The 27,847-nt window shown below is 46.5% G+C and overlaps 1 protein-coding gene across 3 annotated transcripts in view; it reads right to left on the minus strand.

The window, feature by feature from the left end:
• The window catches only part of CREBBP (CREB binding protein), a 2,841,012-nt gene that overhangs the window by 2,049,547 nt on the left and 763,618 nt on the right, over positions 1–27,847 (minus strand). For all 3 annotated transcript variants that reach the window (XM_069646824.1, XM_069646825.1, XM_069646823.1), the window contains exon 8: positions 9,482–9,628. In XM_069646824.1, the coding sequence (XP_069502925.1) occupies positions 9,482–9,628 (147 nt within the window). The remainder of the gene's footprint in view (positions 1–9,481; positions 9,629–27,847) is intronic.

Genomic DNA, 27,847 nt, shown 5'->3' on the forward strand with positions numbered 1-27,847 from the left:
AGGACAGCCACTTCCGCCTTCGAGAGGGCAGCAGCCACCAGCTCAATCGTCGAGGATGACTTTACCTGAATCACCTTCAGAGGCAGGTCAGACACCTTTCCCTGCACCTTGGTCTTCCCCGGCTTCTCCCAAAGCTTCCCTTGGTTCAATTTCCTCTTTGTGGTTGAGTGATGACTGGAGATGGGGGCAGACGGTGAAGAAGAGAGCGCCCTGCTCGTCGCAGGACACGCTTGCGCAGCGACCCCGACCAAAACTGACTTGCATTGCTTGGCCTCGTTTTGGGCCCCCACGGATGAAGCGCCCTCAAATGACTTAGAATCCCGCTTCTCGGACCGGCCAGACCTTGGTGAGGCATGCCCCTTCTTGCTGCACAGGGTAGAGGCCTTGGCGTTCAGCCACACCGCCAACCTACTGTTGCTGCCACCCTTTTTTCAAGATCAATATGGAATGGGAGTATAGGATCCATCGGTGGACCCTGGTCTAGGATATCAATCAGATTATCCTGCTCAAATGGTAAAGGAGGCCTACACTGCACCCCATGTAGTCTACCACCTTGGACATTAGTTGTCAATGCGAAGCATCAGCGTGTTCCCCAGGCACAGGTCTTCCAAAATCAAGCTCAGGTGAGGTATCCACCCAACTGGCCGTCTGTAAATTGTCAAAGATCTTTCAACCTTGACTCCTCCGAATTGAAGTTTTCAGGTACATTTGGTGCATCAAATTGGAGAACAAAGGGGGCTTAGTTATCAGAGGGTTCATTCTCCTCATACATTGGGGGACTTAAAATCTTTCCTTGGCAAATGGAACATATATTTTATCAGGCCTGGCAAATAGTGGATTCGACATTCGAGGGGCCTTCAATGGCGCCGTAGGTTTAAATGGGGCACCCGGCATCAATGGTACAGCTGGCATCGAGGGCACAGCCGGTGTCGATATCGGCGTAGCTGGGATTAGCGGTGCAGTTGGCTTCGATGGCTGCAAGATGACGATGTTGCGAGCTTTGCTGGTGTCGAGGACGCAGCAGGCGTCAATGGTGTCGACGAACTCGACCTGTGCTTTCTGCTCAAACGATCCTTCGATGTTGGTCCTCGACGCGAGGCCTTGATGGCTCTCGGTGTGTATCAGGCCTTCGTCCCGGGCTCGAGGGCTTGCAGGATTTGGCTCGAGCCGTTTCCTTACCGGCTTCTTTGGAAGGCGTGGTAGGAGCATGGCTTGCCGTGGGGTTTTTGCTTTTCAAATATTTTAAGCATTTTTACTCTAAAAGCTTACCATTCAGCCGGTGTGGAGTTTTTTTGTGGGGCAAGATGCCCTCTCCAGTGAGGTGTCCAACGACTAAGTCGAAGAAGGCGACCTATGGTGACTCTTTTTGGACTTCGACGACGAGTGGTGAGAGCCGCTCCTCGACCTCACTCTTTTGACTTTCTTCCTCCGAGGAGAGTCACCTCTCAACTCATCGGTCGAAATCTTTTTGGGGGTAGATGGGGATTTTCTGGGTTTCGACCTACCGCCAATTTCCCTCCCCTTTCGCACCTTCGGGGCCTTCCCCGTCATCGACTGGCACTTGGAGCAGGCTGCAGCCTTATGCTCCACCCGAGGCACCACAGACATACAAGATGTGGGTCGGTCAACGACATTTTTGAGCCACAGCCTCAAAACATCTTAAACCCAGTCTTCGGGATAGTCGACATACTCTAAGTAATCACAATCAAGCGTGCAGTATTTCTTAAAGCGATAGCATTCGCGACAAAAACAGAACTGAAGCAGATGGGTGCTGCGCGTGCTAGATATACCTTAGAAGACATCATGCTCGAGACAGAGGCCCTAGAGGGACATACAAATCGACTCCATCGACTCCATCGACACACAGCGCCCTCTGCCTAAATAAAGCAGCAGAAGCTGGATATCGAATATCAAAGATGGGGAATACGTGGGAGGACACAATCCATTCGAAAATCCTTCTGGAGAGGGATTGCAGACAGGATCGTGGTGTGCTTCCCCAACAACTTGCTAGCACACCCAACTCCTGGGGGTTTTCCTCCGACGGAGTGAGCCCCCCGAACTCCAAGAACTCCGCCAGGCCTTGAAAGCAGTCATGAAAGGCCTTAACGGATACCAAGGGTTCATCGTCCTGGCAGTCGTGCCCTGCAGGTGCCAGCGGGGTCCACTTACGCCCAGAGCCGCAGACCGGTCCAACGACTGTTGAGGGGGAGGCATTGGTGGTGCAGGAGGTTGTCGAGGGGTCAGAACAACCGGTAGAGCCTGAACCAGTGAAGGGACCGCTACTGGAACAAGCAGTGCTGGAGGAACGTGAGTACCACCCAGAGGAGGAGACTGGGGGGAAGCCGCGTGCGGGGTGACCTTGACAAGGTCTTCAAAAGCCCCTTCATCTGAGGGGAATGCATGAGGAAGAGGAAGCACTCAAACAAGTGGTCCTCACAAGCCACCAGGTCCCTAGGGAGGCGCTGGGCCTCATCTCCTGGTCAAAGCACCGAGGGGCCTGGTGCATATAGTCGCAAGGCTGTGAAGAGCAGATGTATCCCGGAGGAGACCAGACGCTTGCACCATAGGATCCGCTGCCAGAGGTAAGGGGGCTGGGATCATCTTGCAAAGCCCATTCTATGGGCGAAAGAACTGACAGGCCATGAGCCGAATCCAAGGTGGACGCCAGCCTGGCAGGCTCAGCCACGTGCCGCTCTGCCATTTTGAAGATTTGTGCCACGCTCTGGGTGGGAGGGCACAGAGGCCCTGAACCAAGAAAGAGGACTCGGACAAAGGAGGATACAGCTTGGGTCTTGCACCTGAAGTGGAAGCGTCAACCTGTCATAACGCCCTAACTGGACAGCCAACCGCCCCTTTTTTTCTAAACCGCTGAGAGAGATTGCAGAGAGGTGTGCTGAAAATTAATAAAAGGCAAGGTCCCTGAGGTGAAAGGCTAGTCAACCACTGGAACCTGAAGTAACCAAATAAGACGACCAGAGAAGCCTGCAGACCATTTGCATCACTGTGAAGCAACCACTACTGTCCTGACCCCAATTACAACACGACTCCTTCCCTTTGGCTGGTGGGACCAACCAGTCCTGAAACATCCTGCAATTTGAGCCATCTCCCGAGGTGCTGTGCCTTTCATTTTTGTTATTTATTTAACATGCATTTGGTTAACGAAACCTTTAGCACAAGACATGTGCCTTTACAAAGGGGGGGGATATCTCACTCCCCCTCCCTCCTCCCCTCCCTCTCCCCCAACCCCACCCCCCCCAACCCCCCATTCTTTGTCCTTCCTGTCATCACCAGACCGAGGAATCAGGAGACTGGGTCCATCGCTGCACAGAGGAAAAGCCAGCTACGAGCATTTCTTCTAACCTAAGGTTTTGTGAGGTGAAAGGCACCTTGAACCAAGAAGTCGCTCTAGAGTGTTGGTGTGTGAAGGTGTCCAGGGTTTCGACTCTTACCTCTGTCTGACCCAAGTTGCCAGCTTGTGTTCCTTTTGTGTGTCTTTGAACAAGGTCTATAAAGTTGTGTTAACTCTTCTAGTATCTTGTCCTAGAGACAAAGTATCTTCAGGAACTTTTGTTGTCCTGCTGCTTCGTAACAATTTGAGCCCTCTGCAAAATGATGTCTCTAAAACGTTAAGCTCTGCTACTGTATGACTAACCAACCTTTTTTATTCCTAAGTGGTTTTGCTAACTAAATACAAGTACTGCATATCTTTGTCTAAACGCGAGTGCGCGGTCATACTGGTAATACAGTAGAACTGTCATTAGTATCTAACTCCAATAATTTTACCGCAAGCAACTACCGACTAAGAAGTACCCTTTGAAAAGTAATTATAAGTTACTCACAGTAGTGGCTAACTTAAAACTATCCATAGTCCTCTTTCCTCTACACTGCATGGGCGGCCCTTGCTAGGGACGGGAGACAACCTGTTTCACAGGAAAAATCATCTTCCCCTTTAAATTTAAATACACGCAGGGGCGCAGCCTTGGAAGCAAGTGCTCCCCTGACTCCGCCCACCGGCGTCATTTCTCAGTCCCCTTTAACGCGTCGAAAATATTAACATTGCCCAAGGACACCCGTTTTATGAAGGGGGAGGATGGTGGGATGTATTGGGTAAAGGGGACAATGGACTAGGAGTATGTTAGTCACTACAGTGAGTAACTTATAATTACTCCTACTTCCCGTCCCCTTTCCCCCATACTCTATGGACAAGTACAACTGAATATAGCCCCATGGTGGAGAAATCAAGTTCCTTAACACTGCCTGACCAAATTCTGCATCCGACCTGGAGACGGCATTCAAGCAGTAGTGCTTGTAGAATGCAGAGGGCGTAGCCTACGTAGCCGCCTTGCTGATAACCTGCCATGGGACGTGCCTCTGGAAAGCAACCGCCGTGGCTTTAGCTCTAATTGCATGAGTATGCAGATTTGCTGGAAGAGTTTTGTGCTGCCCCTCGCATGCCTACGTGATGGCCATAACCATCCACCGTGCTATGGAAGCCTCAGAGGCCCGACAGCCCGGCTTCGAACCACCGAAGGTGACAAAAAGCTTCTGATTTACGGAAGCTGTTGGTCCTGTCCAGGTAGTATCCCAGCACACGCCTGCCATCTACACAGTGCAATACCCTCTGAGCATCATCCTTCGGGTCCGCAAAGAATGTTGGAATCACTATCTCCTCATTTAAGTGAAAAGAGGAGACAACCTTAGGTAAGAATGAGAGATGAGTTCCAAGCACCACCTTGTCCTTGTCCTTATGTTATGAAAAGTAGTATAAGGCTCTGAGGTCACCAAAGCCTGGATTTCACTGATCCGGCGTGCCAGGTTAAAGCCCACTAAGAGCCGTCTTAATGGTGACTAGCCTGATGTCTGCGGATGCCATAGGTTCGAATGGTTTATGCACCAAGGCGCCCAAGTCCACGCTGAGGTCCCACACAGGGTGTGGTTTCTTGATGGGCGGATAAAGCCTGGTCAAGCCCAACAAGTGTCTTTTAACCACCGGATAAGAAGATGAAAATACCTCCTCTTCAGAGTTCCTGTAGGCTCCAATAGCCGCCAGATAGATGCGGCATGTGTCTACCTGCACCCCGAATGTGCGAGGTGCGCAGAGAAGGATAGAACTCCCAAATATCGACTGCTAGAGTGCAGAGGGGAGGAGACCTGTTGCCACCCTGCTTGTTGATGTAATACATGCTGGTAGAGCTGTCCATCTGAATGAGAATCGCCTTGCCACTGATCATAGGGAGGAAGTCTTTGAGAGCATTCCAGACGGCAATCAACTTGAGCCAGTTGATGGGAGCCGTCTGCTCCTGACAAGACCAAACCCTGTGGATGCTGTGGCTGCCCAAGGTAGCTCGCCAGCCCTCTGGGGAAGTGTCTGTGGTGATGGTGATCTGAGGTGCTGGTTGACGGAAGGGCCAGAATATCCACAGGATGCGGTTCTTGCTCCACCTGATTACGTCCTGCTGGAAGTCATGTGGGATGCTGACCAGCTGCACCTGGGAACCCTTCTCCAGGTTCCAGGAGGCTGTGAAGTGCAAGGAGACATGCTGCCATGATGCCCAGGAAGTGTTGGTCCACCACGCCAAGGTCACTGCTCTGCAATGAATAGGCCTCTGGCCTTCTTGATGGCTGTGATCTTGTCCTCTGAGGGGAAAATATCCCAACTTGTGTAGTGTATTCATGAGGGCGGAGGAGGTGTGCTGGACTGCCTGCGGAGACCTCACACCCCGACAAGACAGTGGTCTAGTTATGGGTAGAGATGGTGGCCCTAAACCCTGAGCAGGGCTGCCAACATGTTCATAAGTCTTGGAAAGACCCTGGGGGCCGAATTGAGAGCAAAGGTTAGAACCTTGTATTGGAAATGGAAACCCATAATCCTGAACCTCAGAAAGGACCGATGAGGTTGCTAGATTGGGACGCGTAGGTAGGCATCCTTCAGCTCCAGGGAGCACATCCAGTCTCCCGCACACAATGTCTCCGCTATAAGCGCTGAGTTAACCATCTTGAACTTGTGGAGAGGAAGGGAAAGGTTCATTCAAGGTGGAAAGGTCCAACACAACTCTCAAGCCAGCCTGGTGGTTCTTGTGTATGGTGAAAATCTGTGAATAGAAGCCCATCCCCGTTGAGAAGCACGACTTACTCCACTCCCTGACTCTCTACGAGCAAGCGAACTTCCACCAACAGAGTTGCTGTACCAATCTGTGGGAGCGGAGGAGAGGAGAGAGGAGAAGGAGGGATAGGGAGCCAGAAGCCCGTGGATACTACTGAGAGGATCCACGGGTCTGTGAACCTTGTGTGCCAGCTGTGAGTGTAAAGGGCAAGCCTGCCCCCACTGTAGACTCGTGGATCTGGATGGCTGTGTGATGCTTTTTTGCCCTCTGAGGCCCGGGCTGAGGAGGGGGACTGGAAAAAGTCCTTGTGAGTCGCCTTGTGCTGCTTGCACCTATGTTGGCTCGGGGAACCATCCAGTTGTCTGGACCGTCTCTACTGGAAGCCCCTGAAGCCTCTAAAGCACCAACCCTTGTCTGAGCGCTGGTGCGCCTGGCAATATTCCTTGGGGGTGGACTTAGTTAGGATCGATAAGGACTTAGCAATCTGTTAACTATTATTCTTGAGTTCCTTGCCCGTAGTAGAATGGAACAGATCGCCCCCCTCGAAAGGAAGGTCCAGAATACGCTCCTGGACGTCCGGGTTGAACTTTGTTACCCGTAGCCAGGACATCCTTCCATTATGTACTGCGCTACTATTTTGGCTTCAGCCAGCCCAGCCTTGACTAGCGCCTGGCTCTGCACAGGGAGTTCATGAAGCGAATCGGCAATCTCTCGCCAGAGCCTATGGTTAACCTTCGCCAGCATGGCATCCATATTGGACTGGCGCAGATGAAGATAAGCGTTGGAATAGATTTGCTTTCCATATGCTTACAGGATCTGCTCCTACTTACCCAGGAGTGCACAGACTGATGTAGCAGAGGACGATTGTGGCTTGGAATAAAGTGAAGCTGCCGCAATCACAGAGGAGTATGGCTGGGGGTGAGACGACAATAAGAGGGTGTTCCATTTGCCTAAACTTTAGCGTTGAGGCACCTATCTGTAGGGATGTGTAGAGTGTGGCTTGAGCCATCCATTTTTGGCAAGCGCAACCACGTCCTTCTGCATTGGAATTCACGTTCTAGCCATTGGGCATAGACGGAGAACCTCTGCCAAGACCCGCGCCTCTGGTTGTTCCACCTGTGGGATTCTCAAATACTCAGCCAGTCCTGCAAGCCGTTCGTGAAAGGCCTGGGCCGACGATGGCGTCCCAGGGTCGTCCTCTTCATCCGTGTCCACAAATGTGTCCTGCTGGTCCGGTGCAGTTGGAGGAGTGCTGGGAGCAAGGAGCTGTGCGTACCGATAGCGCTGGAGGCTGCTGTGGCAGCGGGTACAGGGCTGCTGTGACTGGCAGAGGCATGGGAGCTGGTGTTGTGGTGGGGATGAGCAGGCAGCTGGGGCTGCATTGGGCCCGGGGGAGTTGGACCCAAGGGCGGGGTGGCCGTGAGGGCAAGCGGCTGAAACCAGAGGCAGCATGTCCCTGATAACATCCTTCAGGATGATGCCCATCTGCGGGGACCTCAAGAGAGTCAGGAATGTCTCAAAAAACCTGTCTTCACAGGCCAGAGGAGCGCTTGGTGGAGCGGGCATGGGAGTGGGAACCCCAGGTTGCTGAGATCTGGGCGCACCCTGTCCTGCTGTATGTGGTGAGCTGTACCTGCCCTGCGACGCTGATGGATATGCCGTGGGCCACGTGCCAGGCCATGACCAGTCCCACCTTGAAACTCCTTCCACTACCTGGACACAAAGGGGGATGGTGACGGGCGAGCGGCCATTTTGTCTGGCTGCATGCCACGTGCCTGTGTCGTGGCACTTGCCGCGCTGAGCCCGACTTCCTCCAGGGCGTGGCACGGTGGAGGTTGAGGCCTACCCTGCACCGCAGGACGGGGCCTGGTAGGAGTGCCCTCAGCTGTGGCACCAGTAGTGCTGCGTACAGGTGCCCCCTCAGACATCAGTCCGGTATTAGGGCGCAGCCCCTCTGCATCGAGACCTGGGAACAGAACCTTGCAGTCCCTCAGCGGAGTCACCAGTAGGACACCTCAACCTGGAGGCCAGTAGCTGAAGCAGCCTCGGTACTCGTGCTGGTATTAGGAGCTACTAGATCCCTCCCGCTCCTGTGCTTCCTGGGGAAGGAGTCACCCTTGCGGGGTGAGCAGGAGAACAGGGCCCATACTTCGGGCTTGGTCTTCTGCTTGACAAAATTTGTGAGGTCATCTGGAGGTGACCTACCGAAGAGTTCTCTCCACCTGGCTAACCTGTTCTTGAGTGCGCACTGTGTGAGTGTGGTACAACCCTGCCAGCTGTGGTCGGGGCCAAGGCAGTGGAGGCAGAGGGCTTGTGGGTCAGATGTCGGGAAGAGACCCTCACAGGCTGGACACCTACTGAAGCCCGAGGATGTTGGCATGTGCCGGGGAGGAGTGTGGCGCCAGAGCACAGAGTGGTACCTGATTGAAAAAAGAGATAGACAAAAGTACTTCTCCGGGGAAGAGCGCATGGAATTACTAGGCAGTAGGCCTAACAAAGGAGCGCTGGTAAAATTGGTCCGTTCCAGTCGACACAGAAAAGAAGACAAGGGAGTGGTGACGGCGGGCGTAGTCAGAGGAGTGCATACTCCCAGAGTTGCGCCTCTGCAAGCATATAAATTTAAAAGGGAAGATGATTTTTCTAGTGAAAAAGGTTCTGTCTCCCATCCCTAGCGAGGGATGCCCATACAGTATGGAATAAAGGGGTTGGGATGTAGGAGTATTTATAGGTTTTCCTAAGTGTGTTGGTTATTTGAATCGAGTATATCTCTGACTTGCTTGGGTAAATCTAACAAATTTGATATTTAAACAGAACTTTATTGGTGTGTTTCTTTGGACTGATATACTAACTGGGTTCAGTGTACTTAACTACAGCTCACATCTTCCTCCAATGAAGTCTGACTGCTCTGCCACTCTACCAAGGTTTCTTGATTAGTACAATCTTATACTAAAAATTGTGAACCTGTATGCCAAGGGATAGTTTTATGAAGTCTTACCTCAAGTAGACTTTAGGAGAACTCCCATAACAACTGCCCTAGGTACCTACACATACATCATAACTTTCATAGGAAATGAATGCAGTTACAGCAGTCAAAAGGGTTAATCTGATATATAAGCATGGAAGTGGTCATTTATTCTGTGCCAGAATCAATCGTATTACCTCTCAGTGTTTAGGCATTCCACAGCGACTATCAAGCCCTTGACTAGGGTAACAACATCTGGGTATGTGGAAGTTAAACAAAAAAAGCAGACAGGGGGAAGACGAGGAAGGAGAGAATTGTGTTGACCTCACACCTCCAAGACACTTTTTATAGAAACTCCTTCGTTAGGGAGACTACAAAGATGCAAAAATAAACTGTCAAAAAAGTTTATACATACAGTTTATGCACCAAGTGATTGCGAAGGTCTTGAGTGACATGTTCGTGCCACGCTTTCCTTACACCGGTGCTGGAAGGTGGTGCAGCGGTAGGCATAGCACTGAGGTTTCCCACACTGACGGCATTTGTGTTATCACTCAGGAGTTGACTAGAACAGAAGAATCATTGCATTATTAATGTGAACCAAACATTTACCACTGAACTAAGTACATTTATCAGCTTCTTTTCTTAACACCATATTCCCATTATGAAAGTTTCAGGCATATGGCTTGGATATTCGTACCTTGAAACACTTGTGTACATGCATGTTATAAATGACTTATCATATCCATCATTCAGACAAACTGGCAAGCCTGTTTTAATATGCATGCCTTTTCCAACAACTTGATTGAACACAATCAAATTCGACACATTTGCACTTGGTCCCGACAGTTCTATACAAAAGTGCCAGTTCTCATACTTACGTTTGCTTACTATTAGTCACAAACAATGTATTTAAAATTAGGCCTGATCTGTATTGTAATAGGGTAAGAAATACTCAAAAATGTTTAGCGTACCAAACGATCATTATGAAGGGGGAAGAGAGAAGAAAACACATAATACAAGCAACTCGCGCACCTACTGTATTCTTAGACCTTCAGCATGATCTTCCCAATGACTGAGCAGATGGTGTGCTAGTGCCTTGAGAGAAGAGTTTTAAAGGCTTACTTCAGAAGCCTGAGATTATTTAATTCTAATACAGCCATAATTGGCTTTTTTGTAAAATATGTTCTAATTGCCATACAATTAAATCATATCACCCCACTAAATTAATATTAATTTCAATGCTTCAAATTAGTTCCCAATGTACCCACGCAAGAAAATATATATCACCAACTTTAAATCCATCCATCCAAGATCAAGGTTTCTAAATATACCATCTAAGTTACTGCAACATTATCAGAATATCTCTGCAAGGCTTGGTGTTCTAGAAGCTCCTTCATATCTTTCCATAATTTAGTCAGGTTGTCTATAACAGGCAGGTTATTTCCTCCCAGATATTCACGCCACAAGGAATCTGGGGTACCGTATCTGGATTTGCAGATACCTGTGGCTAATAGAACGCTATTCCTAATCTTAATGTATTGCATGCACAGCAGTTATGTTTGGCTGTCTCGGTTTCCCCAGTTATACAAAGCCTGCAGGTGAGATCAGTTCCATTAATGTTCACTCCGCCCAAGGCTATTCAGAGTTCATATGAGATTAAATGTAATCCTAATACTCTATGCACAAGTAGGTGTTGGGAATGCATTTATATACAATCCTGGCTTTGAAGAAGAACTAGGTCCATCAACAATCTCTGCTGGATGCCTTAGCAGAGAGGTTTACACAGGATTGAAGTCTGTCCTACTTCTATAGATAAGTCTTCATTCGCTTTTTAAATATATGTCTGGTCATTTGAGGGCATGAACTCCAGCTGATTTTCCCCAAGTAATGTTTTTCCCAATTAATGTTTTGCTGCATTATGTCTGAATAGGCGTTTCGGTGCAATTTGCATTTTGTACACAATTATCATGGCAGTCAAGGAGTATCCTGCGTGCTGGAGTGTAAATCTACTCAAAGTTCTTAGCTGTTGATTCACCTCCTGCACTAATCTTTCTACATGCGTGCCCCATTTCAGTTAATCTAAAGTGACTAGGAGATATTTGTCCACGCTTTCCACTACGCAGTCCTGGAGTCTTCAACTGTATCTCCTGAGAGCCTGTCCTTTGCCAGGTATAAAAGACGTTGTCTTGATTTTTGTGATGTTAATTTTTAGATCATGCTCCTCGGCAAACAACTAATGAGTTAAAAAAGATCTGTAACCCCTTCGATGTTTCGCTCATGAGGAGCAGGTTATCTGTGTATCCAAGTAAACAGATTCTAGTTTCAACCAATTTAGGGGATCAATTGGTAGAGCATCTATGGTCAGGGACAACTCCACCATGTACAGGTTGAATAGCAAGGGGGACAGTATGCAGCCTTGTTTTAGGTTATTGGAGCGGTTAAGTTCCCCTCTGTGCTCAATCTTACCTTTCCTGTGTTGTTACAGTACAATTTAATTTCAAGGAGGCCTGGGGGAGATGGAGAGGGAGGTGCGGGGGTGGGGTGGCGGGTTCAATACTCGAGGACTGCTATTTCGTCCACAGTTGACAACGGTCAACTGTGTCAAATGAAGAGCTAAAATAAACTAAGGCAACGTAGATGGATTGTCCACAGGATTTCCATGCCCTCTCAAAGTGATCAGTAGCATAATGTTATCTACAGTAGAGTATGTCTTGTGGACACCTGTTTGGTTAAACTGAAGAAATTCGTTTTACGCAACCCACTTAGAAACTTGGCCAGCAGAACATTTGCAAACAATTTCCTGGGTGCATCAAGCATTTCTAGAAAGCAATAGCTTTTTGGTTTGGACTGCCGTGATTATAATGCTGCTTGTCCAGTTTTCTGGGACCAAGCGTGTCTCGCTTATGATCTTAAACAAGACAAAGAACTCTGCCCCGGTTTTGTGCATTGTTCTTCATCAGAAGTTGTCCTGTTCGGGTCTTCCCAGTCGATTCGAAAACTGGGTCAGCAGAGCTGCAGGGCTTCACTGGGTACTTTGCGGTCCAGGAGGGTGCTGCTGGCGACTCGCCACGTCTTCAGCTTCGGATATTCCGCTCCAGTGTTCGACTCTGCCACTAGTCCCAAAAACCTTGCTTTTTATGCAATTTCCCATTCATTGGCAGCCTAGACTGTCAATCACACAGCAGGGTAGCTGGCTGTCATTCCAGGACAGCCAGCCAGCCATTTAGAACTAGTTTTATTCAGGCACACCTAGAGACAAAGGACAGGGAAGTTTCGGGACCCTACCTCACTTCCTGTCTTTCCTGACACTGGAGCGTGAGCGGGATTTCAGGGCTGAAGCCCACCAAAGGTTAAAGAAAGGACTCAAAACCTGTTTCAACTAACTGAGTACAAGCCAAGAAGGAACTAAAACAGAAAATGGCAAAAAAAAAGAAGATGGGTGCCTTTTAGGGAAAATGGTCACCCATGGGTGCTGTACTGCAGCGGAGGGTTCAGCCTGTGGTAAAAATGCACACTGGTAGTAAAAATTAAACCACTGCCACCAGCCGTTTAAAGTATGTTTGTGTAACAATAAATGTCACATAGGAAGTGCGATAGGGAATTACTATAGGGTGGTGTGTGCTGGTCCCAGAAAGAACAAGGTAAGTAAGACAGGGATCATCTTACTACTCTTGGGAACTGAAATTCACCCAAGAAAACGTTAGTAAACATTGAGAGGTCCAAGGAACTTTAGTGGCACTGCACCTAATGTGCTGGGTGTCACCATGCAAAAATGCAGATGCTTATGGAGTTTGTCATACCCTAGTCAAGGAAAATACATTAGGGAGTGAAAAAAAGGTTGCACTCACTAGGGAGTAAAAAAATCACAAGCCTCAAGTCCAGCAAAAGAGCTGGGGGTCTCTAAGGTTGAAAGGAATTAGCACAGAAATGAAAATTCTCCCCAACAATGCGCGAGTACAACATTTCTAATCTATTGGTTAAAGATGTAAACTACCATCCGTTCGAATGACTGGCTTTCAATTTGATCCACTATTTTATTAACATGGCGGAGTCGGTACAGAGTCTCTGGCACTTTGCTGTACCTGTTTGGACCCTGCTGGTTTGCCGTGTGTTCTGAGTCCTCTTTCTATTGCCATCACCTCACAGAGGGGAGTGAAGCTTAAAAACCCCCTGTTCTCCGCAGAGCGGCGCGGAGTCGGTGCAGAGTCTTGTGAGTCTCTGGAGGCTCTCGAGGCTCTGATAGCACCCTCCTCTATGGATCGAGGCAAACTACCAAGACCACCATCGAGGAATATACAAAAACCCCTCACACGCCTGCAGCTGAGACGCGTGGGAGAAGGAGCCGATCTCAAGCTGACTGATTGTTGGAATCGTTCAGAAGCAACATACATGAGTGTGCAAGTAAGGAAATCTAATTTAATTCCTCCCCGGCCGCGCGAATATTTTCATTGCCGCAAGCCCACATGGATAAAAGCTGTGCAAGCGAAGTCAGCCACGTCTCTTACACACACATCATGCTGGCTCTCAGTGCCCCTGATAGACTGCTTGTCCGACAAAGTCGAGGTAATAAACGAAAATGAAAACTTACTCCCGGGTCGTGGCGGTGCGGAATCGGGTGGGCAGTTTGCTGGCGACATTGAAAATGGCAATGTGTTCCCCTTGTCTCTGGGCGTGTTTGCAGGGGAGTCCGCCAAGCAAGGTGGAGCTGTGAAGGGAGCTGCAGCTCCTTTGATTCAAGTTGAAGTTACGAATGCTGCTGGCGAGGTACACGCCCCATGTGCTCCTACTGAGGATCTAGCTTTTCGATCCAGCCGTCTGCAGGTTGCGACCTGAGCACCTCGGACCACAGACTTCAACGGCTAATGTCGGAATGTACCGGCGCATGGCTGGAATGTGCTTTAGATTCTTGCAGCACTCCGACAATTGCCTGAGAGATATAATCACCAAATACTCACTCGGATAAGCATTTCCAGCCAATCAAGGACCACACTTCTTCGCAGAACTCTCAGAACCTTTTGCCATCTTTTCCCACACCATTGACTGAGTGTGAAGGTGAAGTCTTTTCAAATAATCTGCCCGCCGAGTATGTGGGAATGAGCTTAATGGAGGACAACGCTCACCTCGTATCTGACAAAAGTTGTGATTCCAAAGGTTCAGCGATAACTCCTGATAAAAGGCTCAAATCCTTGGCAATAGTAAAACTACTACTCGATTTGACAAAGATGAATGGCTCCTTGAATGCCAAACCTTCCACTAATGATTCTGGTCCTGATATGGAGGGTCTGGCCTCAGTCTCGCTCAAATTTGGGGAAGTATGAATGGCCAGCAACTAAGAACTTACCCAGTAATCGATGGCCGATGGGTGTCAGAAAAATAAGACGTGTGGCATCCAGTACCCAATTCAATGTTCTCAAAATAGGAAAACCCTGCGCGGAACAACTCTGGCGCAAACCTCACCACCTAGTCTGTTGAGTTTAAAAAATCCCAATATAAGGTCTCCAGTTACTTTAAGTGCTGATGACCGGTGCAAGTCCTCATCCATGGACGAGACGACGCACGATTCATTTATCAGACACCGTCAAGACAAATCAAAATTCTGCCACCACAATGTAAGTGCAAACCAAACGCTGAGAGACGCCAACTTTCAGAATCTAATCAAGGAAGCTCTAAATGAGCTCAGACCATTTGTTATGTCATCTTTGACTATAGCAATAGCACCAATGCTCAAGTTGTATGAGCAAATCAACGAAAATCTAAAAGACTAAACCACTCTGACTGCACTCACAAATTCTAAACTAGCATTCGTAGATGTGCCACCTAATTCTGGAAATTCGAAAGTGTGGGAAAATATCCAAAGAATTGATCTTTCGTTAAAGGAACTAGCTGACCAAAAGCGTTCCAATAGCAAAGATAAGAGAATGCTAGCTGAAGTAACAATAGAAGCCATGAGTCTTCTCAAACATATTCAGAAACCTAAGAAAGATGACCAAGAGAACCATTCACCTTCTCAGCCATCCATGTCCAACAACCAAATATCGGATGGCGCTAAAATCCCACAGAACGAAAACTCAAGCCAAATCAATGAGATTGCAAAGACGATTTTACCTTGCCTCTAACAGCGATAATGAATAGCTCAACAATTTTGTCTTCATCTACGTCGACAGCGCAGCAGGATAAACTCGCTAATTCTAAAGGGCAGTCTCAAAGAGGCGAATCACCTCAAATGAGACAGTTGGTATACAGTCTCCTCAGCCGCAAACATCTCTGACAAGCCTGCAAAATTAAGTAAATGGCTGTGGTGTTGGTAACAGGCCTGATTTAAATAATCCAGTGCCATCAACCTCTGCTAATGTGGAGGGCATGATTGGCAATCCTAAAGAAAAAGAAAATACATCCACTGCCAAAAGTGACAAAATGTATGAGATCTTTCAAAAACCTCAAATTTCAGATTCAAACAAACCCCAGGAAAAAAAACAAAAATGTAAACGAAAACGCAACATAGGTTCAAGAAAATTTCTGCGAAACTTAAAATCAGTTAATGTCTTCGTCAATACAGAGAAGGCTAATCCGGTGTGCAAAAATGTCAAACAAATAGATAAACCAAGTGAAAGATCAACAACTGAAGATCCAATTGTTCTTGACGAAAGTGCAGAAAGCAATCAGCATGAGCTTATAGATTTATCAATTTACGATGATGATATAAGTTTGGAAAACAATGGTGAAGGCGATGAGGAAAAAAATGATATTCATGATGGTCTTCCATTCAAAGATCAACAAATCCCGATGAACGCAGGTATTCGCCCAAAATGTGGGAGAGTGTCAATTGGTTCTGCCCCCAGTTGAATCTAATCCATCCCTGCATGTTGAGAAAGAAAACAAATTTGTAACCATGGCAGAAAAAAGAAGGTGATTGGGTCTTATAAATGAATCCTTAAAAACCTCAAATGATAGCAGCCTTGCAGAAAGGGCATTACCCAATAAAGCTTCAGAAGAGCCAATGACGAATCCATAGCTCACGTATGTCAGACAACAGACATCCCGATATGTACGAACATACACTCAAATCAATAATAAGTAAAGAAAACCGTGGAAGATCTGTGCAAAAAGACTCCCCAAGAGTGAAGAAACTGAAAAAATCAGCAAAATATATGCTAATCTTGGAGCGAATTTTAGATACAAAAGATGGGCTAACCTCAAATAGAAATAATGTCCTTCAGCTCTTACATCACGTTCCAGGGCTCCGCTCCATAGAGTCAAATGATATACAAACAGTGGACTTTTTCAATGAGCACCACAACGACAAAGTCTGGCTACTGGATTTGTCAGAGGCGTAGGATGCAGTCTGAATCGGTTGATCCTGAATATACTGAAAATGGATGCGATAAGAACAAATAAAAAGATCTATCTTGCATTTGTGGATCTTTCACAAGCGTTCGACAGCATTGACCGAGAATTACTATGGGAAAAATTGATGGCATGGAAGTGTTCAATCAGTCTCTTATTGGCCATAAAAGCACTGCATACAGATACCACAATAAGAATTCGGTTGGACCAAAAAGGATCCCTATCTGAACCAAAAAAAAACCTGCCGAGGAGTTAAACAGGGTTGTCCTCTTGCCTCAATAATTTTTAACCTGTTTATATCAGATTTGGGCAAAGCATACATTGAGGCAAATACCTACCCCCCAAAAATCAATGGGAGAGAAGTGAACTGGCTCTTGTATGCAGATGATTTAGTCCTTATAGACCTAACTCCCATAGGACTTCAACGCAAACTAAGCATATTAGATCAATATATCCAACAAAATGGTCTAAGTGTCAACACAGAGATCCTGATTCTGCAAAATCTCCAAAAAAACAAAATCAGTGTGGGGAAAAAAAATGTGTCTGGAGAATTGGAAAAGAACCAATCGAGGTGGTAAAAGAAACTATGTATCTTGGTATGTGCATCAGCTCCAGCATTAACGACGCTCCATGGGTCCAGAAAGCAAAGGACAAATGCAAACAATTGACATCTCAAGCATGCATTATAAATAGAAAATACGGCAAACACTCCTGAAAACCCGTCATGGACTTTTATAAAAATGAAAGTCATCCCAGCAATAACACATGGAGCCAACTGTGCCCTGGGATGTCCAGAAAAACTGTGGTCATCATTAGAACATTCCTTCTGGTCCAAAGTATTGAGGCTTCCGACGGAGGGTACCCACCGCGTGTATAAGATACAAGCTTAGCCTCTTGTCCATTAATGCAGTAATATTGTGGAGTACACTAAATCGATATCGCAAGATGACCATTGAACCAGCGGTTCTACACTATCATATTCTAAGAGAGGTATGGACTGGTAATGCTGACAGTGTCCTGACACAATGGGCTAATCGTTGCGAAAAAATCTTGAGTGACATAAGTGCGAGTAGAAGCTTGTTGCATTGCAATCCAAATAAAGTTAAATCATTGCTATGGTCCCAAGATTGGATACACACTTGTGATACACGAAGGAACCATAGAATCATGAAAATGGGTGGAGTCTTTAGCATTGTATTTTCTATGATCACTGGTTGTGAGATTGAACTCCTTCAATTGCTGGTCTGTTGGCTTCTTTTTAAGGTTCATCCATCGAAGCAGAGAAAAACAAGCCGATGCCATCTAAGATAAATGAATCAATCATCAATGGATTTATCCACCCAGAGTTTGGTGGTAGAGTGTGGCAATGAGGCTGAGATGGTAAAAAACATGCAAATGCCTGGCTGATTTCATCTTGAATGTCTTTTGTGGTCAACTAAACTAGTGTCTCTCGCCTCTTGGATTATGTGATTTCCCCCATTAGTGGCCAGCCCTTTACACACTTCCAACAATGCTGTCTTTTTGTGACAGCTATGATTTTCTCTTGAGTTTTTATTTTTTATTTTCCTAGTTTAGCTGACTTTCTGGTATTTTTTACCTTGCCCCCATCTGTGTCAACTTCAAGTAGCACATGATTTTTATTAGAGTTGATGAACTCATTAGTTTTGTTCTTATTCTTGGCTACATTTCCCTTTCTCTTGTTAGTGATCTGACCTTCAACCAAAGGAGTCCTTTTTCTTTTCCTCTTGGGCATTTAAGATTATAGCTGGTTCATGAGTCAATGCTGGTTAGGTTGATCATGTTTTGGATACCCACGTCAACATCAGCATCTTGCTCCTCCTTGTCCTCTTGATGTTTTGGGCTGCGGCTTATGGCACAGCTTTTCCCTGGTTACACCATGATTAACTGCACGAGTGTTGGTTCTATCTTAAGGCAGATCTGCAGTCCTTTTTATGTGCGTCTGCAAGACCTCCTTCTCCATGGGTTGGTGAATATCGAAGCCTTCATGACTAATATGTTCTTCAATAATGCACAGCACATTTGATGGGACCGATTTAATTACCAGGTGGTTCATTATTGCCTTTAGTTGGCCAGAGTGTGAGGTAACGTCATTAAATATTCTCTCACAATAGTCCACCAGCGATGTCAAAAGAAAATGTAGAGCCTGAAATTTGTATGAAAAGTTCATGGAAATTTGACCACTAAGTACATCCTCCAATGAAGAAGGCAAGGAAACTGACAAATGTTTTATGTTAATTGTATCCACATCCTTGCTGTTATCAATTAGTCCAGATTAATTCGCTGCCAACTCCGCAGGTGTGTGGCTCCATTATATTTGTATCACTAGTGTACCTGGTTTGTTCAGGTCAGGAACAGGTTCAAGGATGGTGGAGTTATGTAGCAGCATTACCGGACTCCACTCGGTCTAGTGGTAAGTTTAATTCCACATTTATAATATTCACCAGTAATGCCTAAGAGATTCATAATGGTTTCCCATTTCTCACTCAGCTTCTCTGGGATATTAACGCAGTGTGAGTCGCTTTACTTTGCCCAGCTTTCGGATCAGCTTCAAATACCTAAATGAGAGATTCAGTAGTTTAAGTTCCAAGGCAGCCAACAATGTGTTTATGTGATCAGCGAGTGAACCCTATTCACTGTGGAATTGGCAAGGAAGAAATCCATTATTCTGTTCATTGTCACCTGATCTATAGCTTTAGTTTAATTGTTTTTGTTGCACATGATGTGAAATAGTTTCGCTCTTCTAAGATCGTGTGTGTGCTGGAGAATCTGGATTGGCGATTAAGTCATTATTTTCTCACTTACTAGTTGGATCTCTCCATCCAGCTTACTATTCACAATTTCCCTGTTGGTTGCATTCTCGATAGTTGTCATCTCGATCTTGCGCATGCCTCCCCGGGCCTTGGGTTTACGGCAGACGGCACTTCAGTGCAGAGCAATCTATTTCAAGGTGCCCGGCGGGTCAAAGGGCACATCACAAAGTAATCTCCTGAAATCTCTGTGTACAACGTAGTTAGCAGTTCTTATTCCAGTTAAGTAAAGTCAAAAGCCTGATATTTCCTCCTTTGTACACTTCAGCACCAGTGTGCCAATATTACTTTCTCAACCCACGGGTGAAAAATGATATTAGCACTAGGACAGAATCAAGGGGTTTGAAGTTCGGTCAGATTAGGGCTGAAGGACGAAGGGTGCAGTACTTGAACAGTAAAGACCTGTGTGAAGGGGCCCCGGAGGGACCCTCGGATGTGGAAACAAGGCACAGTCACCACACACGAATAGATACGCCAGACACGAGGTTCTGTTCCCAAAATCTAGGGTTTATTGCAATACGAAATAGTCCCAGTTGGCCAAGTGCTCCCACGCCCCACGACGTGTGTCTAACAGACCTCGGGGGACGCAAGAGAGTGTGAAACGTACATCAGTTACATATATACAAACGGAGCATCTTACAATCAGTATTGACACATTTGATGCCGCCCCCGATTCATTTCCCTTTGAATTAGAGGCGATGATTGACCATTGTGACAGATATGACACCTTAGACCACCATATTTAGTAACAGTTTGCAATCTCCAATTTTACAGACACCATTCTTTGTTTGCGAGAACACAGCGTTTCTGTTTTTCATGGGCAGCTGCGCGTAGGAGACTGGCACATACCAGGCATCACTATCTCTAAGTTTCGATTCTCGCTCTAGAAGTCAGCCCGCTCTCCGGGGCCTCACTGGGCTCAGAAAGGGGGGCCGTAAAGAAGATCATAATTCAACTCTGTGAATGCTAGTTTCGTACATTGCTATTCTTTCAGGAGACTCGCTGGCATTCGTATACTGATTAAATGCCTTGCTCCCTGTCTTCAAGGATATGTAAGGGAGGGAAATCGGGCATTCCTGTCTGGCTCTCCAGTGTAATGTTTCAACATGTTTCTTAGCCTTGGACCATTGAAGCGAAATAATATCTACAGCAAAGTAGTTTTACATGAGGCAAAGTGGCAACGTTAGAGAGAGAAAACAAAATGGCGATTCTGGTCATCTTAAAATGGCTTCACTCTAGTTAAACTAATAGCTACGTAATAACTAATGACTAATGAATATATATTCTTACACTGTAAATGAGGCGGTTGGTCTTCGGCCAACCAATTATTCATTTCCGGACCCTCAAGGGGTGCTTAGTTTTTCTGGACTGACAAGTTTCCCAGTCCCAGCTGAGATCTTAGGTGAGGATGTTTAAAGACTTCCATTATAAATACAACTTTCTTTTTTTTACATAATATTTTAATTGACTTATAAGCAAAATTGCCAGGCAAATATTAGTCAGAAAACAAAGAATATATTCACCGGAAGAGCACAGTAAGCAAGAAGCAGCAATTGATAACCCAAGTCATGATGGAAGAGTCTGCCCACCATTCAACTCATATCCACCCCATTTCAGATTCCCATCTCGCCCAAACATCAGTAGGACACACCCACATGAAAATAAGTAGTCCCAAAACCTTGCCCAATGTATAAATAAAGCCAAATAGACCTAACATGATTTGACAAAATTGGAACTCAGCCCTTGAGATCAAAACCAAGGGAATATGAAAGCATGAGGAGTATCCAAAGGGACAGTCATACATGGTCTCTCAAATGCAAAAGGAAGCTCTTTTGGCTTGGAGTGTGTGCTTTCCATTAAAGGGAAAAATGAATTATCTACCCGAGTGGTGGTAATGCCCTTCTGGAAGGCCTTCCGGAATCTAAACTGGCACCCCATGAGATATGTCCTACATTTGGAGGCACAACTCAAACTCCACAAATTGACCTCATAGCTCCTACCCTCATCAGGCTGCACTGGGTCCGGCTGAAAGCACGTACCTGCATATTCTGCGGCATCATCTACAAGGCTGTTCCCCTAAAGTCCCCAGGTTACCTTACTGAGGAAAAAGTGTTTCTGGATGCCTAAATCCACCAGAAGTAATGACATAGGCAGAGATTACCTCCACTGGTGCAGGGAGGATAGAACCAGAAGATGGGTCTACTTGATCTACGCCGCTCACAGACTCCAACCTCCTACCTGACAACTCCAGACTCTCTCCCTCACTTCTACATTGCAGTAAGGAGCATGAGACCCCACCTATACAAGGAATGGCTACTCCCCAACACTTGGGTTCACACACCCTCCACTCCCCACCCAACCTGAGACTGGGTGATCTGCTCTCCCCAGGGTGCTTGTAGATCCCTTGCTGCTTACCAGCCCAACACTAGCATTTGTTGCTCCCCGCTCCCTTGTATCGCTGCTTCCATCACTGTGTTGTTCCCCTATAATTTGCAAAGCGCTAATTTGCTTCCTCACTCCACACTCAAATATCCTTATTAAAATAAATACCACAACTTCAGAAAATGAAGCTTGTTTAGGCAGAATTTCATTTCTGCGGGTTCTGTGGCCTCTTTTTGACCAACCCTAAACTTTTGGCGCTTTTCCTCTCTTGTTTTCTGGATCTCTGCATTTCCTTCTTTTGAAGTCCCCTTGCCAATGCAACCTTTTTGAAGTATAAGTTCCTACTGTATGCCAAATGGCTCATAGAACAGGTTTTTTTTCGTTTAAGCACTCCATTTTTGCCCTCTAGTGATTTGATCACCCTGCATTGGTTTTAGGGAGCAGGCTGGTGGTAGCTGTTTATTATTTTGGCCGCACCAGGGGTGCATGCAGACACATTTCATTAGTCACTCAATATACTGATTGGGGGCCATTGAGCTACTAATATATTTATTTTCTAAGTCCCACTCTCAGTCATTTCGTCTTTGACCCATCCCTTTAAGGGAAACCATGATGAAGGACTAAAATGGCCTTTGTGCACACAAAGGCTCACTCTTAGCACCGCCTGGCAGCCTCTACTTTGGATTAAACTGGTTTACAGCAGTATGTAGCCCTAAACTGGCCAATACACATGTACACCTGGACCCGAGTGGTTTGAAGTTCTTGGGATAAACTAGATAGGCTGGCCGCCAAAACCTGTCCTCATGTGCCATGGTGTTTATTTGGAGGGCTGGCTTACACCAGTCAACGCGTATGATTTATCGGTGTTCCTGATCAGACTTTTCAGGAACCACAACCCTGGGTACTTACACCTCTGGGCCCTAAACTGGTGGGGCTGACGGAAGTCATGACAGAAGAGTTTGCCACCCTCTCGGTCACGATTCACCTCAATTCTCACTCCAAACTCACCCCAACATCAGTTGAATACCCCACATGACAATAGGTAGTTCCCAGACCTTGCCCTGAGTAGGTAGAAATAAAGCATTAACCAAATACTTACATTCACGGTTGGATGTTTCTGCAGGTCTTTTTCCAATGGCTCGAATCCTGCTGTGCTGGTACTCTTCCTGGGGCTGATGGGTCTCCAACCTGGCACAGGAGCGCTTCAAGAGTGTCTCCTCTTGCAGTCCCCCGGGTTGGGCACTGTGTTCTCTGCACCTTTGCCTTACAACTGGAACTTGCCTTCCTTTTGATCAAAACCGTACCCACTGACATTCCCCCGCACCCTTATCATCTACTGGCTGTTTGAATGTGGCAGATCTTCAGAACTACGTAGGAGCCAAAAATCCTATGACTAAGAGCAGCCCTTTGATTAACCGAGGATGACTTCTGCAGTAGACCAGCATCCTCTTCAGCCAGTGGCCTGGTGAAGCCGTACTCGTTTGTAAGATCTCGTTAGACCCTAGTTGGTGCTTCAGCCATTGGACTAGTGGGAGGACCGACTAATTTCAATGCCTACTCGAGGTCACATGCCGCAAGAGCCTTCAGAAGTGTCCCTGGGCTGCCCGACAAACTGACCAGCACCCGCGTGGGCTACCTTCAGCAGACGGCGCCATTCCACATTCAAGTCCGGAACTTTGGTGGTCGTCAGCTTGTGCCATATGTCACCTTCTCACAAAATGTAGGCTTCCTAGCATCAAAGGAACATGTGCCAAAGCTGCTTCTGTGACCACGACTGGAAGATCGTTCGCCGTCGCCTGCAACGGGTGACTGTTGCTGAAACTTGCCTTCCTCCATCTCATGACGTGTCCTGAAGGGGTCTGCACAGTGAAAGTCAGCAGTTCTTCATCCTCTCGTGTTGCATCTTGAAATTGGACTTGACCGGAAGAAGCACTATAACCTGCAACCCCTCGGGTACCCCTCAACCGAACAAAGGACAGAATATCATGACCTCAGCAACCCACAGGCAATCCAACGTGAGAGCTGGGATACGCAGAGTCAGAAAGGTGAGTAAATGCAACTGTTACTACCCGCTACTCCCCTCCCCACCCCTCAGGATAACATTGGTTGCAAGACCCTTTGCCTCGTAACTCACGCTTTACTGACCTTTGGTTGCAGAACCTGGGTCAAGTATTGTATCCTACCCTTGGGCTAGGCTTGGGGCTGGAAGAGAGGAGTACTTGTGTGCCATTGGGCAAATAGTTATTCCACTTTAAAATAGTTTTGAACTGTTTGAAATCACCACAAGCCCATTGCATCCTTTCACAGAAAACATTACCTGGAGAACCTGGTCTTGGAACCTGTAACCTTTGAGCACCAGGCCCCATACATTTTAGAGCTGCACTTCTTAAGTGAATTGTACTTGTGACTGTCCCTAATCATTTTTCCTGCATCTGAATTTATTTTTACATTTATAGAGCAGGCAAAACCCACAGGCATCTAGGCGCTGAACCTAGGGAGAAGGGAGGTTGGCAAAAGGGAAAAGTGTGAGGCAAAAGGGTAGGACTGTTACAGTAGATACCACAGTTTTTTAAGTTCAAGAAAGAAGGGTGGAGGCGGGGCGGGCGCAGAAGTGTCATGCCCGGGTCATCAAAGTCAGTGGAACAAGCATGTTTTCAATTGTTTTCTAAAAGGCCAGTATCGAGGCTCAGCATGCAGATAAAGATGCAGGTTGTTCCACAGGCAGGCCACAGTGTCTGGGAAGCTGGATCCACCCCCAACTCTGCTGCTTTCGGGATAGTCAGTTTGTAGCAGGAAGGCGATCCTATAGGTCTGGACGAATTGTTTTTGGAGATCCTCATTTGTGAGGGAGGACACCGCTGTATTAGAGAGACATCAGCGAGTTATGGAGATTATTTTGAAGTTGATTCTCTCCGACAGGTAGCCAGTGTGCAGCTTTTCTGTGGACTAAGACATGGTCACAATCTGATAAGATCCAAGCAGCTCAGATGGCATTGTTATGGATAGATTGGAGATAGTTGAGATTACATTCAAAGGTGCCGGCAAAGAGGGAATTCCAATAGTCCAAACAGGAAACAATTATTGCTCTGGCAATAGTCTTACGAGAGAGGAGGTGCTTGGTTGCATTCAGTAGTTTAGTGGTGTGGACCATTGAGGCAATTGCGTTGACTTGGCCAGTCATGCCGAGGCTGGAGTGGAGGTAGACACCAAGTGTTTTAACTGAGATAGGGACTGGAATGGAACAAGCATCTATGCTGATAGAGCGGAAGTCCGGATCAAGTTTGGCAAGACGTGTGGGGAGGCCCAGTATCAAGATTTCCATCTCGTCATTCAGACAGAGCTGATTTGTAGCCATGCAAGCTTAGATAGATACTGTTGATATAGCTGGAGTCTTGGACATAAAACCCTGAGAGGGCAATGAGGATTTGAGTATTGTCAGCGTAGTTATATGAAATGTCCACAGCATCTAGAAGGTGAAAAAGTGGTTTTGTGCAAATGTTGTATAATGTGGGGGAGACACATGAGCCTTAGAGAGCCCACAGGCACTTGCGTGGGGTGGGCAGCTGCACTTCCGGCATAAACATGGGCTGTTCTGTCTGCAAGGAATGAGGCAATCTATGTGGTGGTCTTAGGTGAGATGGTAGCTGCTAAGGTGAGAAGGTCGCTGCTAAGTTGAGATTGTGGCCAAGTGTTTGGTGGTTGACCAGATCAAACGCTGCAGATAGGTTGAGGAAGAGGAGAGCAAGGTTGCCAGAGGCGCGGGTGTCGTCTAGTTGGTTTTTAAGGTCAAGGTGGGCAGACTCTGTTCTGTGGCCTGAAGCCTGACTATCGATGGCTGAGGATGTTGTGTTCCAGGTAGGCTTGTATTTGAATGCAGGCAGCACCGTCAACAATTTGTTAGAAAGAAGGGCACAGTGGTAATGGGCCGGTAGGTAGTAGGGATGGTAGAGTCGAGGGAGGCTTTCTTGATAAGAGAGGAGATCCAAAATTCCTTAAGGTTTGGTGGGGTGGAGCTGCCCGAGAAGGAGGAGGAGGAGTTGACAAATGCAGTGATGATAGGAATGAGGGCTACTGCGCAGTCTTTGATGAATGGCGCTGGGTAGGCCTCGCCTGGACAGCGAGATAATTTTAACGTTGCAATGAGATTAGCGATTTCAGATTCAGTGATGGCTGGAAGCTGAAGGCAGTGTCAGTGGAGGGAGGCTGTGGCACTGACAGGTACATGTCAGGGACTGATGTACGAGTCTTGGAAAGGATAGCAACTTGCTCCTTTACAATTGAATGGTGTCGATCTTGGGGTGAGTGTCTTGGATGTTATGACGACCAGGGTTTAATGCAACCAGGGAATGACTTATCTGGTTAAATTACTGACTAATGCATTATAATTGAACCTACTGGTGAATGTATACATTTAAGATATATGGTTTTGTGTGATATTACACTACCAGCTAGTTTCATTTCTTAGTGTTCTCTCAAGTCCTAATCAATAACTGTACTTTTATACATACTGTCCAAGATGAATGATTGTGTTATTCTGTGACAACTCATTGGGGCACTAGACCACTCTCACTCACTCCCAAAATTAAGCTTGAACTGCTCTCTCACGATAACTTGGCTGATCTTTTATAGACTCCCTGTTCACCATAACTATGGTGGCATCCTAAAATCTTCCCCCCAGGGTTGATTTTTGAAATGCATCTAAATTGATGTGCTTTCCTTGGTTAAACGTGTGGGATCACATCACTACCAGGCCCACTCCTTGAGCTAAGCCAGATTGCTCTTACACAGCTAATAACAGAGTTTGGTCTTTCCTTTTAGGAGAAACACTTTCACCTTTAGATCAGATGATTACAAAGCCCTAGGAAGAGGGCTGTGCATAAATCTCCCTAACACCTCACATTAGCAAATGGTTGATGGCGTCTTTAGATCTCTCACTGTCCAGAGAATTACCCCCGTTTTAAACGAGTGACACTATTACATCCAAATAAAGCAGACCACCTTCTTTTTGGGGTATGCAGGGTTTCCATTGCTATAATAGATGTATGTGGAAATAAGGAATCATACCCATGTCTTGATAAAATGAGCTGAAACAAATGTCTGGAGAAAATAAGGATCTGGCATTAAACCTACTTTGTCTTTCTGAAATGCGGTTAAGAGCCCTCAGCCTAAAGAGTTTGTAAATGTATTCTAATAGTTAAGAGCAATCAAGATTATAATTTTAATCTTAACATAACCAATTTGCACAAGCTAAAAGGATACTGTGGTTTGTAAACTGAAGCATTACAAACCATATCCATACTTAGTGAGGTTTCTTTAATGGGGGAGAAGCCTGAAAAAACCCTTAAAATGTGTATTTACTACTTCATTCGGACCAAGAGCCACTACAAAGCAAATTACTTACCTTCTGGTAACGTTCCTTCTGATCAACTAGTCCTTGCTCCCATAGAATTGTCATGTTAAGAGCTATACCTTCCAGCGCCAGTTATTCTGGGAAACCTTTCAGCCACCAGAGCAATGCCCATCGTCTGTCTCAGACTATAATGTGCACCCATGATGGTGAATGTGGTTCTGTAGACATACAGCCATTGGCACTGCATGATCTCAGTTTTGACTTTTTTACCCAGCACTCCAGACCTAAGGAACCGCATAACAGCCAGAACCTAATGAGCTATCCATCATGACGGGCATGATGGGAGGAGGAGGAGAAGAAGAATTAGTCTGTTGGAGGAATGACTAATCCATTAGAAAGTCCAATAACAAGAGTTAAGTAATTTGATATTCCCATGTATTCCTGATTCCCATGGTTTCATCTTAGATTCAGAGAACAATACAGAACTCTGGAGGAGGGAGGATAGTGTGAACCAACAGCTAGGCTAAAAAACAACCACCAACTGCCAAAAACGGGAATCCAGACCAAACAAGGAGATGAGAGAGTAGAGGTAGAAAACCTGTGCAAGAAAGCCCATTTAACAGACAAATGTCCAACAACCACTGAAAACTCTGCGTGGCAGATATATCTCTGGTGAAGAAGCCCTGGGAGAAATGGACCAGCTTTCCCTACCTAGCAGCCCGACCTACCTAGCAGCCCTACCTACCAAGCAGCCATTCAATGGAATTCCCTGCCACCACACCTACGAGCGGAAACATCTCACATAGTATTCCGCAAAGCGGCAAAACCGCCGCTCTTCTCCTAACTCACCTCCACCTACCACATCTTGACAAATCTG

Source organism: Ambystoma mexicanum, chromosome 2q (assembly GCF_040938575.1).
Source record: "Ambystoma mexicanum isolate Mex_15411 chromosome 2q, UKY_AmexF1_1, whole genome shotgun sequence".
Taxonomy (NCBI): domain Eukaryota; kingdom Metazoa; phylum Chordata; class Amphibia; order Caudata; family Ambystomatidae; genus Ambystoma; species Ambystoma mexicanum.